This window comes from Gastrolobium bilobum, unplaced genomic scaffold (assembly GCF_033153095.1).
Source record: "Gastrolobium bilobum isolate Gb01-03AN ecotype WA unplaced genomic scaffold, APGP_CSIRO_Gbil_v1 utg1738, whole genome shotgun sequence".
In the NCBI taxonomy this organism is placed as follows: domain Eukaryota; kingdom Viridiplantae; phylum Streptophyta; class Magnoliopsida; order Fabales; family Fabaceae; genus Gastrolobium; species Gastrolobium bilobum.
This window is the reverse complement of record NW_026898452.1, coordinates 313998-328772: the sequence shown is the minus strand read 5'-3', so window position 1 is coordinate 328772 and position 14775 is coordinate 313998. Positions and strand designations below refer to the sequence as shown.

The 14775-nt window shown below is 32.7% G+C and overlaps 1 protein-coding gene across 1 annotated transcript; it reads right to left on the bottom strand.

Annotated features, from left to right (window-relative positions):
- Positions 1-330: 330 nt before the first annotated feature.
- LOC133316453 (protein NRT1/ PTR FAMILY 8.1-like) lies at positions 331-10903 on the bottom strand. Its single transcript, XM_061518202.1, has 5 exons — positions 10894-10903; positions 3291-3389; positions 2943-3160; positions 1824-2374; positions 331-1162 (listed from the first exon to the last, which is right to left on the bottom strand). Exons 1-5 carry the CDS (start codon positions 10901-10903, stop codon positions 331-333), a joined length of 1710 nt encoding a protein of 569 aa, XP_061374186.1.
- Positions 10904-14775: the final 3872 nt, after the last annotated feature.

Here is a 14775-nt window from a genome sequence, read left to right as displayed (position 1 = left end):
TTTGTGGCACCTTGGCTGCATAGTTGTCCATTTACTATTATGTCCCGGAGGCAAATAAAGTCTAATATAAGGTGGAGTGGCTTCCCTGCCCCACTGAATCTTCAAGGATGAACCCAAAATGTTTGGCCCAAGAAATTCTGGGTCAAATCTCAAATATGAACTTGAAGTTAAGAAAATTTCAAAAAAACCAACAAGAGAACAAATTTCAACTTTAACTAACACTCCAAAGAGTACCAATACAAAAAATTGATAGAAAAAATAAAAAAAAAACTATTCACAAAAGAGTAAAACTGTTCAGCAAATAAAGCTATGCAACCTTAAGCTTTGATTTCAACGAGTATTTTCAGCTACCTTCTTGTATCTGTACCTCTTTGCAATCCAGATATATACAAGGAAGTTGAGAAAGCTGAGAATGGCCAAAAGCCAGTAGAAGTAGTCAAGATGGCCTCTATTTAGATTGTCTGGAATCCAACCAAGTCTACCATGTCTTGTGGTGATTTTTGTCACAATAGTGACAAGTAAAGTGCTAATGTAATTTCCCAATGCATTAGTTGTGAGTGAGAGAGCTACACACAAGCTTCTCATAGCATCAGGTGCTTGACCATAAAAAAACTCTAGCTGACCAATGTAGGTAAAAACTTCTGCACATCCAACAATAAAATATTGTGGTACTTGCCAGAAAATTGACATGGGGATGGTTTGAAGATCATAGTAATTGTTTCTCCTAATTATGTCGAGGCGAACAACCTCTAGAATCCCTGCAATAACCATGGAAACAATGGAAATGAAAAGGCCTATGCCCATTCTTTGGAGTTGTGTGAATCCTTGTTCATGGCCAGTGAACTTTTTTGCACATGGGACAATGATGCGGTCATACACTGGAGCCCAGAATATGACACTTAGCGTGTCGAAAAGGGAGAGTGATGCTGATGGGATTTTGAAGTGAGGACCAATGTGCTGGTCCATTGTGTTGCCTTGTAAAACAAACATGGTGCTCATTTGACTGTATACAGTTGCAAAGGCAATCAGTGTTGCCCAAACTGGGAGCAAACGAATTATGGATTTGAGTTCCTCAACTTGTGTAACAGTGCAAAGCCTCCATGAATTCGGCAGATTCTTCAAGCGGTCGGATTGTGTCTCTACTGCTGCCTTATCCAAACACCTGGATGGAATCAGCATTTGTTTTTAATCGGAGAAAGACATAAAAATATAAATCAAACTTTAGGATAAACAAAATATATGGTCCGGCCCAAGTCGAACGGGATACGGAGAGCCATATACCCTATATACAGGTATGACTGAACTCAAACCGAACTAGTTGGATAATCGATGAACAGGTTAAGAAATCCAATATATATATATATATATATATATATATATGAAGCCTAACAAAATATGAAATGGAGAAGCTTGCAAATACTTCTAATTGCTTAATCTGCTCTTCACCCTTTATAATAGATAAAAGTTATTACTAAACTACAATAAATTCATAATGAAATAAGGGTTTTATTAATCTCATGTTAAAAGAGATAGTTATCTCATGTCATAGAAACAAACTAGTGGGTTCCACCACCTGGAAAAAAAAAAAGATGACACAGTTATCGAAGGGTGTGTAGGAGAGAAAACTTATGTCATGTGACATAAGTTTTTCCCATGAAATAATCACTAGAAAGTACTTTCTGTTGACTATAAATATCTGTATCCTACACTTAATAGTATATGAAGATAGTAACCCCACCTTCCTCCCAAAAAAAAAAAGTGCATGAAGATTTCATTTTCATCACTGAAGTTTATAGAATGTAAGCGTGTCTTTAATAACTCACTTGAAGTTGTTTGTGTGGTCAAGCTTGCGGCTACCTTTGATGACAGATTCTACATCTACAGTCTCATGAAGAAGAGATTTATCATCTGGAACTTGCACACTAAATTTCCTAGAGGCTGCAACTATGACTTGACAAATCCTTGTAAGGGGACTGCCTCCAGGAACTTGAAGTCTGTAGAGCTTACTACCACCAAAAAAAGATATAATAGCAATGACCATTGCAACTGCAGGAACTCCAAAACCCCATCCCCAGCCCACATTCATTTGTATCCAAACTAATACTGAGGAAGCAACAAGTGCACCAATATTAATTGAGAAGTAAAACCAGTTGAAGAAAGAGCTCTTCCTTTTTCTCTCTTCCTCATCTGATTCATCAAATTGGTCAGCACCAAAAGATGAGACACATGGTTTGATACCACCAGTTCCAAGAGCAATCAAGTAGAGTGCTATAAAGCATGCTGCAATTTGTGCCGATGTTGGATGGCAACCATTAGCATCACATGATGGCTTTAGTCCAGGGGCTGAAGCAGACAATGTTAAAAGTATCATTCCCTGCAGATTAAATAAACATCCATCGTTAATATGGTTTACCCTCCTATGAATTCAGCAAAAGGTTAATGCTTGCTTTCTTTATCCTTTTATTCCTCAAAAAAAAGCAATTCAAATATAACATAAGTTGCTGTTACTTGAAAATTTCAAATGGAATAAATGAATCGCGTTAAAAGATAGACTGCAGATTAAAGGAACATGAAACTGGAAATTTCATATTGTTCTAAACCATCATGAAACTGGAAATATTGTTCTCAGTCAAGTTGAAAGCAACATGATTATCAAAGCAATACAGTTAGCTTGACATTCAGGAAAATAAAAATAAAAACCAAGAAAAAACTTGGGTCTAGTTTCTGTAGATTTTGGACTATGCTTATAAGAATAATGTAATAGATAAAGAGTAGAGATAGACAATATGACTAAGCACAGCAACAAGCTTTACTTGCTAATCAAAATCCTTGTTGACTTTGAACTTCACAGACCTTAAAATACATACTCAGATCAGAAGAGTGAAGATTAAATGCCTTAAACACAACATGAACCTCAACTAACAAGAAAGATTTTCTCTTACAATGACATAGATAGTTGAGAAACTAGCAATTGTCCAGTATCTTCCAATGTATGCATCAGCTAAAAAGGCTCCAAGCAATGGTGTGATGTAGCATGTGCCTGACCATGTATTGACGCTTTTTGCAGCAGCTGCATTTCCCTGGTTGAAACGTTCCTGAAGATAGTTCACCAGGTTTGTACTCATACCATAGTATGCCAATCTTTCACTAGCTTCATTTCCTGACACATTTTTCAAAATGCAGCATCTTAGGATCTTCAAATTCTAATACAAACATATGCACTAGATTTCAAACATATAAGTTTTACACAACATAGTTTCTAAGTAACAGAGAACAAAAACAATCCATACCAAGAATAAACCAGCAAGCTTTCCAATTTCCAGTCTTTTTCTTGTTGGCAGGTTTTCTGTGAATGTTAATGGTCCCATCTTGTGTATATATGTCGTCTTCTGCCATAGTGTCAATTCAGATTTCCTATGTGCAGGTTCTATTTCTCTTTATTATCTTCAAAGGCTCATAAAGATCAATTCCTAGGCTTCTTAAGATAAATGAATAATCAGATATACAAATTAATAATCTGAGACAGAAAATCAGACAGGAAATTTTAAAAGTAGTTATAATGAACTTCATATTACATAATAAATGAACATTTCTAAGCAAAGTAGAGCAAAACAATGAATTTAATGTCATGAAGGAGAACAAGAATGATGCCAACATTGTGATTTTACTGTTGGAGGGACTTATCCTGTGAATAACGCAATAATCGGAATGATAATAGGATTATTAATGTAGCATCACAGGATTTCAACAGAGAAGTGTTTAATCATGAGTTACTAACTTGGCATACCCCATCAACTTTATTTTACTGTCATTAAAAAACAAGGAAACATCGAGCAAAAAACATTCACAGATGCAGAGCAAGTTATACAAAAGGATTTTACAAAATAAAAAAAAAAATGAAAAACCTACATTGAATTGGCCCATTGGGCATGGGGTTAGGATACCCAAAATCAGGAACACTGATAGAGTCTAATGGAGATGAGAGTAAACCCCTTAATTTTAAACTTCAATTACGGTTAGTTTGTAATACTTAACATCAACAAAATCTTTATCCCAAACTAATTGGGGTCGATAATAGCTGAACCCAAATAAAAGATACGAAGATGATTAGTTTGTTGTAATAGTATGAGATATATATCCTAAATTGAAATTAATTTGTTTTTCCCTTGAAATGCGGTAATGATACCACAAAATACAAGGCAACAGCATGATAGCAACACCTAACAAAAACAATAGATACCAATATATGGGGAATCCACAATCCACTCTCTTAATACAACTAAACGATAAACAGAAAAGAGAGAGATATCTAATAGCATAAAAAACTTGTACCACCATGAACTTTTGGAGTAAAGGTACAACCATTACCCCTCTCTTTCGCCATGAGTGAAGGTAGAGTTGTAGGTATCAATCAATATTAATATTAAAATCAATGGCAACACATGATAATTGAATATAAAAAAAAGAAGAAGATATATTAGACATAATTCAAAGCAAAAAGTTACATGCAAAGAATAAAACTCCAATATGAATATAATAGTTGGAGAAGCAGAGTGAAAACCAGAATTCATTAGTGAAAAAAATTCAAGAAACCCTCCAATGCCAAACCTGATACAAAGACAAAAGAACAAGAAGAATCTATGAACAATGCATGAAACCATGAAATTGAGGACTCTTAGCACATAGAACGAAGTTTTGGCACCTTCTCGAGAGTAAATGTTTAATTCCAATTATGAGCCAAACTAGAAAGAGCTCTGACTATTATTTTCGTCAAATCACGTCACAATGTATCCTATGATGCTCACTTGTGATCTTACGTTTCTTCCTCTCTCTCTCTCTCTCTATATATATATATATACATATATAATCTATGGATATAGAAAATGCATATAACAGTGCAACTATGCCTTTTTAATAAAATAATTAAGGGTTTTATGTTTAGGGTGTGATGTTTGTCATTTTAAATGACATAAGTTATGTCATTTTAAGAGAGAAATAAACATAAGAAATGGAAATCATGGGAGAGAAAGTGGATGATTTTTTTTTAATTTAAATTTTAAATAAAAAATATTTTTTTGTATCTATCTCTCTTAAAACATAACATTATGTCATTTAAAATGAGAAAAACTTTTTCCTTATGTTTATCATGTAACATAACACAATTTCACTTTCCTAGGCACACACATTTAAGAGGTGGGGTCCACATATTTTTGTTTTCTCTTTCATCATTCCACTTTTTCTCTCTCTTTTGTTGTGTGTGTTGAAAACAAAACTTAAGTCATGTAACAGAACATTAATAAAACCCAATGATTAATAATAGTTATTCTTGTTTGCTTTATTTAATTTTTATTTTATGTTCAAATAAACAAATCATTTATTATCAAAGTTAAGAGTCATAAAAGAAAACATGAATGGTGAGTTTATATATATATATATATATATATATATATATATATATATATATATATATAAATTGGTGAGTTCTTTAACCACATCTCAACATCATGAGTTTTAATAGAGACAGATGGGGGCAAGTTTGCGACGCATTGTCAATTTAAATTGTTGAACAATTGTGCACTTGGAGCTCGTTTGTGGACAAGAAAAGATAAAAGATCAATATGATAAAAAGATTTCATAAAAAAAAAAAAGGATTTTGTCTGATAAGCTCACATTTAATGTCAGTAAATGTAATAGTGTTTTTCCATAATATAAATAAATAATAATAACTTTTATAATAGTACTATATTATCTATCCGGTGCAATAAATGTGCAGTAATTAAGGATTCTCAACAAAAAATAAAAAGAAAAACCTTTGAAGGGATGACCCCTTCTAGTGTGTAAATGTATAATGCCAACTGTGAGTGAAATTAGAAAAAAACGCTAATTACTGTTGTAAAATTAATGAAAATTAAAAAAAAATATAGAGATAAGAGAGATAGGGAAATATATTCTAGTTGTATTGTCATACTTCAATGATATTTTATACATGTCTTATTTATAGGCTCAGAAACATGAAAGTTACAATAACTGCAATTATTCTCCAACGGTCATAACATATCCAACAGTCATAATGTCTCTAACGATCATAACGTCTCCAACGATCATAACAGTTATATAACGAATATGGACAGCCAATAAATTGTTAATAACACTCCCTCTTGGATGTCCAATAATCTTATTGAAAAGAAATATGTATTAGAAGCTGCCTCATTAAAAATATTACCAAGAAAACCCAATGGGACAAAACCATGGTGAAGGAAAAAAAGAGTGCAGCACTTATTTCGCTCCCCTGATGATAATATTATTTAATATCTCTAAGTTTACGCATCCCGATCTTGTAAACGAGCTTCTCAAAACTTGAAGTAGGTAACACCTTGGTAAATAAATCTATCAAATTATCACTTCAACGGATTTGTTGAACATCAATTTCACCATTTTGTTGAAGATCAAGAGTGAAGAAGAATTTTGGTGAAATATGCTTCGTTTTGTCTCCTTTGATATATCTTCCCTTTAATTGAGCTATACAAGCAGCATTATCTTCATGCAATATTGTTGGAACCCCTTTTTCTAACTGGAGACCACATGCTTCTCAGATGTGTTGCATCATTGATCTTAGCCAAACGCATTCTCGACTTGCCTCGTGAATTTCTATTATCTCTGCATGGTTTGAAGAAGTGGCTGCTATAGTTTGCTTTGTTGAACGCCATGAAATTGTCGTACTTCCACTTGTGAATAAATATCCTGTTTGGGATCTAGCTTTGTGTGGATCAGATAAATATCCTACATCTGCAAAACCAACAAGTTGATGTCCACAATCATTTGAATAAAGTAAACCCACATCAGTGGTTCCTCGAAGGTATCGAAATATATGCTTAACACCATTCTAGTGCCTTCGTGTTGGAGAGGAATTGAATCTTGTAACAGGTTTACAGAAAATGCTATATCTGGACGTGTACTATTAGCAAGATACATTAGTGCCTCAATTGCACTAAGATATGGTACTTCAGGACCAAGAAGCTTTTCCTCATTTTCATAGGGTCGAAATGGATCTTTATTTATGTCAAGTGATCTCACAACCATCGGGGTACTCAATGGATATGCTTTATCCATGTAAAATCGCTTCAAAATCTTCTCTGTATAAGTTGATTGATGGATGAATATTCCATTTGTTAAGTGCTCAATTTGTAATCCAAGGCAAAACTTAGTCTTTCCAAGATCTTTCATTTCGCATTCTTTCTACAAATAATCTACTACTTTTGAAATTTCTTCAGTATTGCCAATGATATTCAAGTCATCAACATATACACTTATTATAACAAATTTAGATCTATGTTTTTTAATAAAAACACAAGGGCAAATTGGGTCATTTTTGTAGCCTTCTTGTAATAAATATTCAATAAGGCGATTATACCACATACGCCTTGATTGCTTTAATCCATATAATGATCTTTGAAGTCTTATTGAACAAATTTCCCGAGAACTTTTAAGTGCTTCAGGAATTTTGAATCCTTCGGGGATTTTCATATAAATTTCACTATCAAGTGAGCCACATAAGTAGGCTGTAACTACATCCATTAGACGCATGTCAAGTCTTTCATATACTGCCAAACTAATAAGATATCTGAAGCTATTGCATCTACCACAGGAGAATATGTTTCCATATAATCAATACAAGGCTTTTGCGAAAACCCTTGTGCTACAAGTCGTGCTTTATATCTTACGACTTCATTTTTGTCATTACGTTTTCAAATAAAAACCATTTGTACCCCACTGGCTTTATACCTTCAGGTGTTTGAACTGCAGGTCCCAATGTTGGACAAGTGGCTTCAATACTCAAGAGGGGGGGGGGGTGAATTGAGTTTTATAAAAACTTTTCGCAAAGTTCCTCCTTTGATATCTTAATGAGTATTTCTTCAATAAAGTGATTTAATAAGGAAAAATCTAAGTGTGGGAGCAAGTGTGTGATTAATAAAGTAAGCAAGCAAATAAATGAACACAATCTAAAAATACAATTTCAATACTAAAGTAAGGAGTTTAAGGTTAGAGAAATTGCAAACTAGATGTATCCTGGTTCGGTCACCACCACCGTGACAAACGTCCAGACTAAAGCCGCTCGATCAAATCTTTTCACTAGTTATCAAGCTTAAGGGTACTTGACAAACCACTACAACCTTTCAAGACTTCGGGCTCTTGATGCCTTACAATTTTTCTCTCCAAATTTTCTTAGAAATTTGGTGACCTCTCAAGTGTATAGGGTTCACTCTCTTAACTATTCAAGAAATCAAATGGATGTGTTTGACAATGGCTAAGTAATCTCAAAGTACAAATAATACAAGTTGAAGAGCAATGGTTGTTGACACTCTCAAAAGAATAAAGCTCAAAGAGAATTTATGATCAAGAAGACAAGAATAATGCAACTTGAATGATAATAAATTAGTAATAATGATCAAGAAGTGTGTCCCATCAAGGGGAACAATAATCTCTATTTATAGAGGGCCCTCGTGGGTGTTTTTTCACTCATTTTCGTAAACTAGCCGTTTTATAGCCGTTATTTTGTCTTCTGCACAGTAGGTAATCGATTACCCTTCATGGTAATCGATTACCATTGCTTGGGTAATCGATTACCAACTTGTTGAAAGGTTGGATTTCATCCCAAAATGGTTTTCTCTTGATCCAAATCAGTTTCAAATCTTTTTCAAACATTTGTCAAACATTGAGAGATACATTTCATGCTAGGAATGTATTTGAATGTCAAGCAATGATTTAATCCATGTATTTAAAAAATACTTTGAGCTTTGTTCATGTAAGGAATCAATTACCCTTTCAAAAAATCCTAAGTCCTATAATATGTTACTTTGAGATTGCTTGGACTTAGAGACTTCTCTTGAAGCTTGAATCTTGATCTTGTTTAAACTTCTTTTTAATGGCTGCACTTTGAAGCTTTCTTTCCATGCTTGTTTGTTATCATCAAATTGTTGAACCTTTATATTCTTTACGAAGATTGCATTGGTTCCACACCAAAAACTTTACGTTTCTCGAGTGAATTCAATTATTCTTGAATTGTGTCTTTCCATTTTGGCCAATCATTTATGTGTTTACATTCATCAACAATTTTAGGTTCAAGATCCTCGTCTTCTTTTATTATTTCAATAGCAACATTATATGCAAAAATGTTGTCGACAACTATATCATTTCGGTTCCATCTTTTTCCTGAAGTAACATAACTAATTGAGAGCTCTTCATTTTCATCAATTCCAGGTACCTGAACCTCCCCTGAGGTTTTATGTAAAGTTATGTCTTTAGGATTTTCATAAGTACTTGTCTCCATAATATGACCATCTTGATCCTTTGCTCTTTTCCTTTTTCGAGGAGTTTTGTCCTTAGAATCGATTGGTCTTCCACGTTTTAAGCGTGGTTTAGTTTCATTTGCACTAGACCATCCTACTGGGAAATCAATCTGAATTGGAGCATTTACAGCTAGAATATAAGACTTAGTAACTTTTGGTAGGTCAGTAAAAGCATCTGGTAGTTGATTGGCAATATTTTACAAATGAATTATCTTTTGAACGTCAAGTTCACACTGATTTGTTCGAGGATGTAAATGAGATAATGATATTGCATTCCAATCAATTTTCTTTTCCATCTATTTATTATCTCCCCCTAATGTTGGAAAGATTGATTCATCAAAATGATAATCGACAAACCTTGCTTTAAATAAATTCCCCGTTATTAGTTCAAGGTATTGTATTATGGAAGGATATTCATATCCAACATATATTCCTAACTTCCTTTGGGGACCCATCTTTGTACGTTGTGGTGGAGCAATTGGAACATAAGCAGCACATCCAAAAATTCTAAGATGAGAAATATTTGGCTCCTGACCATAAGCCAACTGTAATAGGGAGAATTTTTTATAACTTGCTGGTCTAATGTGTACAAGTGATGCTGCATGTAAAATAGCATATCCCCATGCCGAAATAGGGAGTTTTGTTCTCATAAGCAGCGGTCTAGCTATTAATTAGAGACGTTTAATGAATGATTATGCTAAATCATTTTGGGTATGAACATGAGCAACAAGCTGTTCAACTGTGATTCCAGTTGATATACAATAATCATTAAAAGCCTGAGATGTAAATTCACCAGCATTATCAAGACAAATTGTCTTTATTGAATAATCTGGAAATTGTGCTCTTAATCTTATTATTTGAGCCAGCAATCTCGCAAATGCTAAATTGCGAGTTGATAATAAACATACATGTGACCATCTTGTAGATGCATCTATTAAAACCATATAATATCTTAATGGTCCACATGATGGATGAATGGGTCCACATATATCACCTTGTATGCGTTCCAGAAACGAAGGACATTGAATCCCAACTTTAGCTGGTGATGGTCTAGTAATAAATTTCCCTTGAGAACAGGGAACACAAGAAAATTCATTGAATTGAAGAATCTTCGGGTTCTTTAATTGATGACCATATGAATTATCTATTATTTTTCGCATCATATTTGATCCGAGATGGCTCAATCGATCATGCCAAATAATGAAATTATCATAACTTGTATTCTTTTGATTTAACATCACATGTGTTTCAACCATGCGAATATTTGTAGAGTACAAACCGAAAGAAAAGACAGGTAATTTTTCTAATATATATTTCTTACCTGCTACTTTTATAGTAATATAAAGATATTCTCAATTGTCATCATTTGTAGATTCTATATGATAGCCATTTTGGCGAATATCTTTGAAACTTAATAAGTTTCTTGGGGACTTACTACAAAGTAATGCATCATTGATATTGAATTTGGTCCCCCCAGGTAATAAAAGATTTGCTCTTCCAGAGCCTTCAACAAATTTTGTACTACCAATTATTGTGTTAACATGACCTTCTTCCATTATCAAATAAGAGAAATATTTTTTATCTCTTAATATTGTGTGAATAGTAGCACTATCTGCGAGGCATATATCATATTCATTGACCTTGGGTCCATTTGAATGTTTGGGAATATCCATATTATGGTGGCGGTGGCACCGATGAAGCAGTAGATGGAGCTGCCCCTACAATTTACAAAAGAACACTTCCGGATTGCAATTCTCTTTTGCTTCGTGCTGATAACGTGTTGTAAAATTAATAAGAATTAGAAGAAGAATATAGAGATAAGAGAGATAGGGGAATGTATTCTGGTTGTATTGTCATACTCCAATGATGCTTTATACATTCCTTATATATAGGCTCAGAAATATGAAAGTTACAATAACTGCAATTATTCTCCAACGGTCATAATGTCTTCAACAGTCATAACGTCTCTAACGGTCATAACGTCTCTAACAGTTATCACGTCTCCAACAGTCATAACGTCTCCAACGATCATAACAGTTATATAATGGTTATTTAATATATTTATAGTGAATGCAAATATATTATTTATATTTATTCTCAAAATATTATTATTTTAGCTTGAAAGATTAAAAAATTATAACAATAAAGATTATTATAACCTTATAATAAATTATAATTACAAAAACACCTTAATTTTTATCCAAAAATGATATTGATTTGGGCTCAATGAAAATAATTTATCTGCATTCATTACAGTATATATATATATATACATATATATATATATGTGTGTGTACATATATATATATGTGTGTGTACTAGAAATTGTATGTGTTAATATTGGTATATCATGAATTGATTTCAGACGAGGAGCTAGTTAATAAAGTCAGACATTATTGTCATTATAACTTTTTTTATAACAAGTATGTTGGAGTTTCATTTGAATACTTACCTTGATTTAAATATTATTCTTATTTGAAAAATCATAATCTCTATTTTTTATTCATTGAATAGGATTTAACCCTATGATTTTATAATTGGAGTTTGCAGTTTATATTTTATACTATCGTGTCCCACTTATTATATTTTTAATTATTTGCTCACTGAGTAGTGACATATTATTTTTGTACTCTATTTCAGATAGTTAGGCTCACACTAAATGGAACAATTCTTCTAGGTCACAGCTTAATGCTATCCTTATATTCATTTTGGGTTATAACCCACACGTATGTATGGATATCTAATTTAATTGTTACAATGTTAAATTTTTATGGTTCAATTTTAGTTGATGATTTGGAATTGTTTGACCTATATACGACCTTGTTTCATATGTACTTGTATTATTTTGGATGTCGGTATTTTATGCAAAAATTATTAGAAATGTGATTTTTATACTAAGAGAAGAGTAAATTGATTATGACAAGATTTTTATAAAAGCCTCCTTCTTGTTAGTAAATTTCAACTTCATTCAAGTTTTGATATATGAAGAGATTAAAAAGAAATAAAGATAACACATTTCTTAGAAACTATTACAAATATATCATCAATGTCAACACATATAATATATCCAATAAAGAATTGAAGTGCTAAAATTTAAAGATAAGAGTTGAGAGAAATGCAAACTTAATTTATCTTTATTAAGTCACTATCATCGTGACCTACATCTAGATTATTAGTCATTCAACAAGTTTTTATTATTCGTCAAGGTTCACATGTGCTTGACAAACGTTTACAATCTCCAAGCTTTCCTGTGCCTCAAAACCTTACAACCAACAAGTTTATGGGTACTTGGTAACCTTACAACTTCTTTCAAATTTACGAGTGTTTGGTAACTTTCACAACCTTTAGGCCTCTTTACCCCAAACCACTCAATTTAAGTACAAGAATGGAATATGAGTGGATTCACACTCTCAAAGTGTGAATGATACTAATTGAAGCTTTATAGGTACTGATTTTTCAAGAAATGAGTTCAAGTATGAATGATCTTTAGAAATAATCTCAAGATGCATAAGAGATGGTATAAATACTCTCAAAATATCCTTCTGATATATATAGTGAAGATCAAAACATTTTAGAGACATTGAAAATGTATATATAATGATTTTATTGAAAAATAACCATTTGTAGCTATTATTTAATTTCTGGTGCATGTGGAAATTGATTCTCAAGCGGGAAAAATTGATTCCCAACCTTCTAGTATCATGGAATCTATTCCCAATAGGTGGGAATTAATTTCCAACCTTATTCAAGATTATAAACTTTTATCAAACTCATTCATTTTTCATTCAAACATGTTTCTAACATTTAGAAATATAAAAAATAATCTTGAAAATGTACTTATAAGATTAAAATTTGTTAAATCATCTTCCATCTATGTTTGAGATATATTTCCAAAATTTGTCTGCAATTTAAAATATACAACTTTGAATTTAATTTGAGTTCATGCAATACAATCTACCACATACCCTTACAATCATACTAAATCCTAAATGTCTATTCTAATAGGGAATTGAACTTAGCTAGTTGCGTTAAATCTTAGATCTTGATTCTTCACTAAAGCTTGATACTTTTTGACTTGTTGGATTCAACAATACTTTACACTTTGTTTCATTGCTCTTTGCATGGATTCTTGGTTTGTTCATTTCAACACAAACTTAATGCGCTTGGTCTTGTTCTTCTTGACTTGTTTTCTTGTTGCTTATTGTTTTATTCTTCTGTTGTTTTTGGTGCATTGCTCTTGATTCTTTGCTTCTCCTCAAAATTCATTTATGTTGTTGCCACTTTAATGTCTAATTATTTTACTTGTGTGGCTTGATCATTGTGCATGATTGATGCTTTTTGCTCTTGATAAATACTAATGCAATTACAGTTTGCCCATGGCCCAACCATTGATTCAAGAAATTAGGAGTCAACTAGAATTGAGGCCAAATAAGTATGGCCTAATTGTTAAAACAAACAATAATTGGAAGTATAACAAATTACGATTAAATCCAAATTCAAATGAAGCAGCAGATATGATTGTGATTTGTTTGGCAAGAAAATGAAACCAACACATTTGGTATGATTTGAGATCTAAGATTTGTGACGTGTTTTGAATGATTTAATTTTAATTATTTACGTATTTTTAGAAGTTAATTATTGTTATATTTATTTTATAAATTTTCCTTATTTTTAGGATTTTAGGTTTTTGAATTTTAAATCAATTTATAATTAGTCTATAAAAGGATGCTTATGACCCCTTATTGCAGGAGTTAAATTTTGTTATTTTGATAATTAGAAATTGAGAACCAGAGGATTACTCTTTTACAAAATCATAACTTTCTATTTAGCCATCTTTTCTATGCGCTTTTGGCATCATTTGGTATCAAAGTATTAGGTTGCCTTCATCCAATGGCTGAATAGAATCGTCGAGGTCGTGGATGGCGGAGTCGTGAAGGCAAGGGATGTGGATTTGTTCATAAAGAAGACGAACAACTGTGTTCAGATAGACCCGCGAGACATAGAAAATGAAGAGTTCGGAAGACAGATCCAGGATTTGAAGTGACAACTTGAGCAGGTGTTGGACAAGAAAATCCAAGTTTTGGAGCGACTAATTGTGCAGCTATAGAGCAAGAAAATCCAAGATTTGGAGCAACAACTCGTGCATGCTCACAGCAAGAAAATCCAAGTTTTGTAGCCATAAATTGTGGAGGCGCATAACATGAAATTACAAGATTTGGAGCGGCGACTTTCGTGAATAAAGTTGAGCATTCAATCCGAAGAAGGAATGACATTGGAGGACGCATTTGATGACGAAGATGAGGACGACAATTCCTTGGGGATTCTAAACTAGGGACAGAATTGGAAAGTACAACCTGAAAATCAGTCTATTTTTCAAGATATCGAGATGTAAATCAACATTCCTGACTTTGGTTGCTATGACCAAATA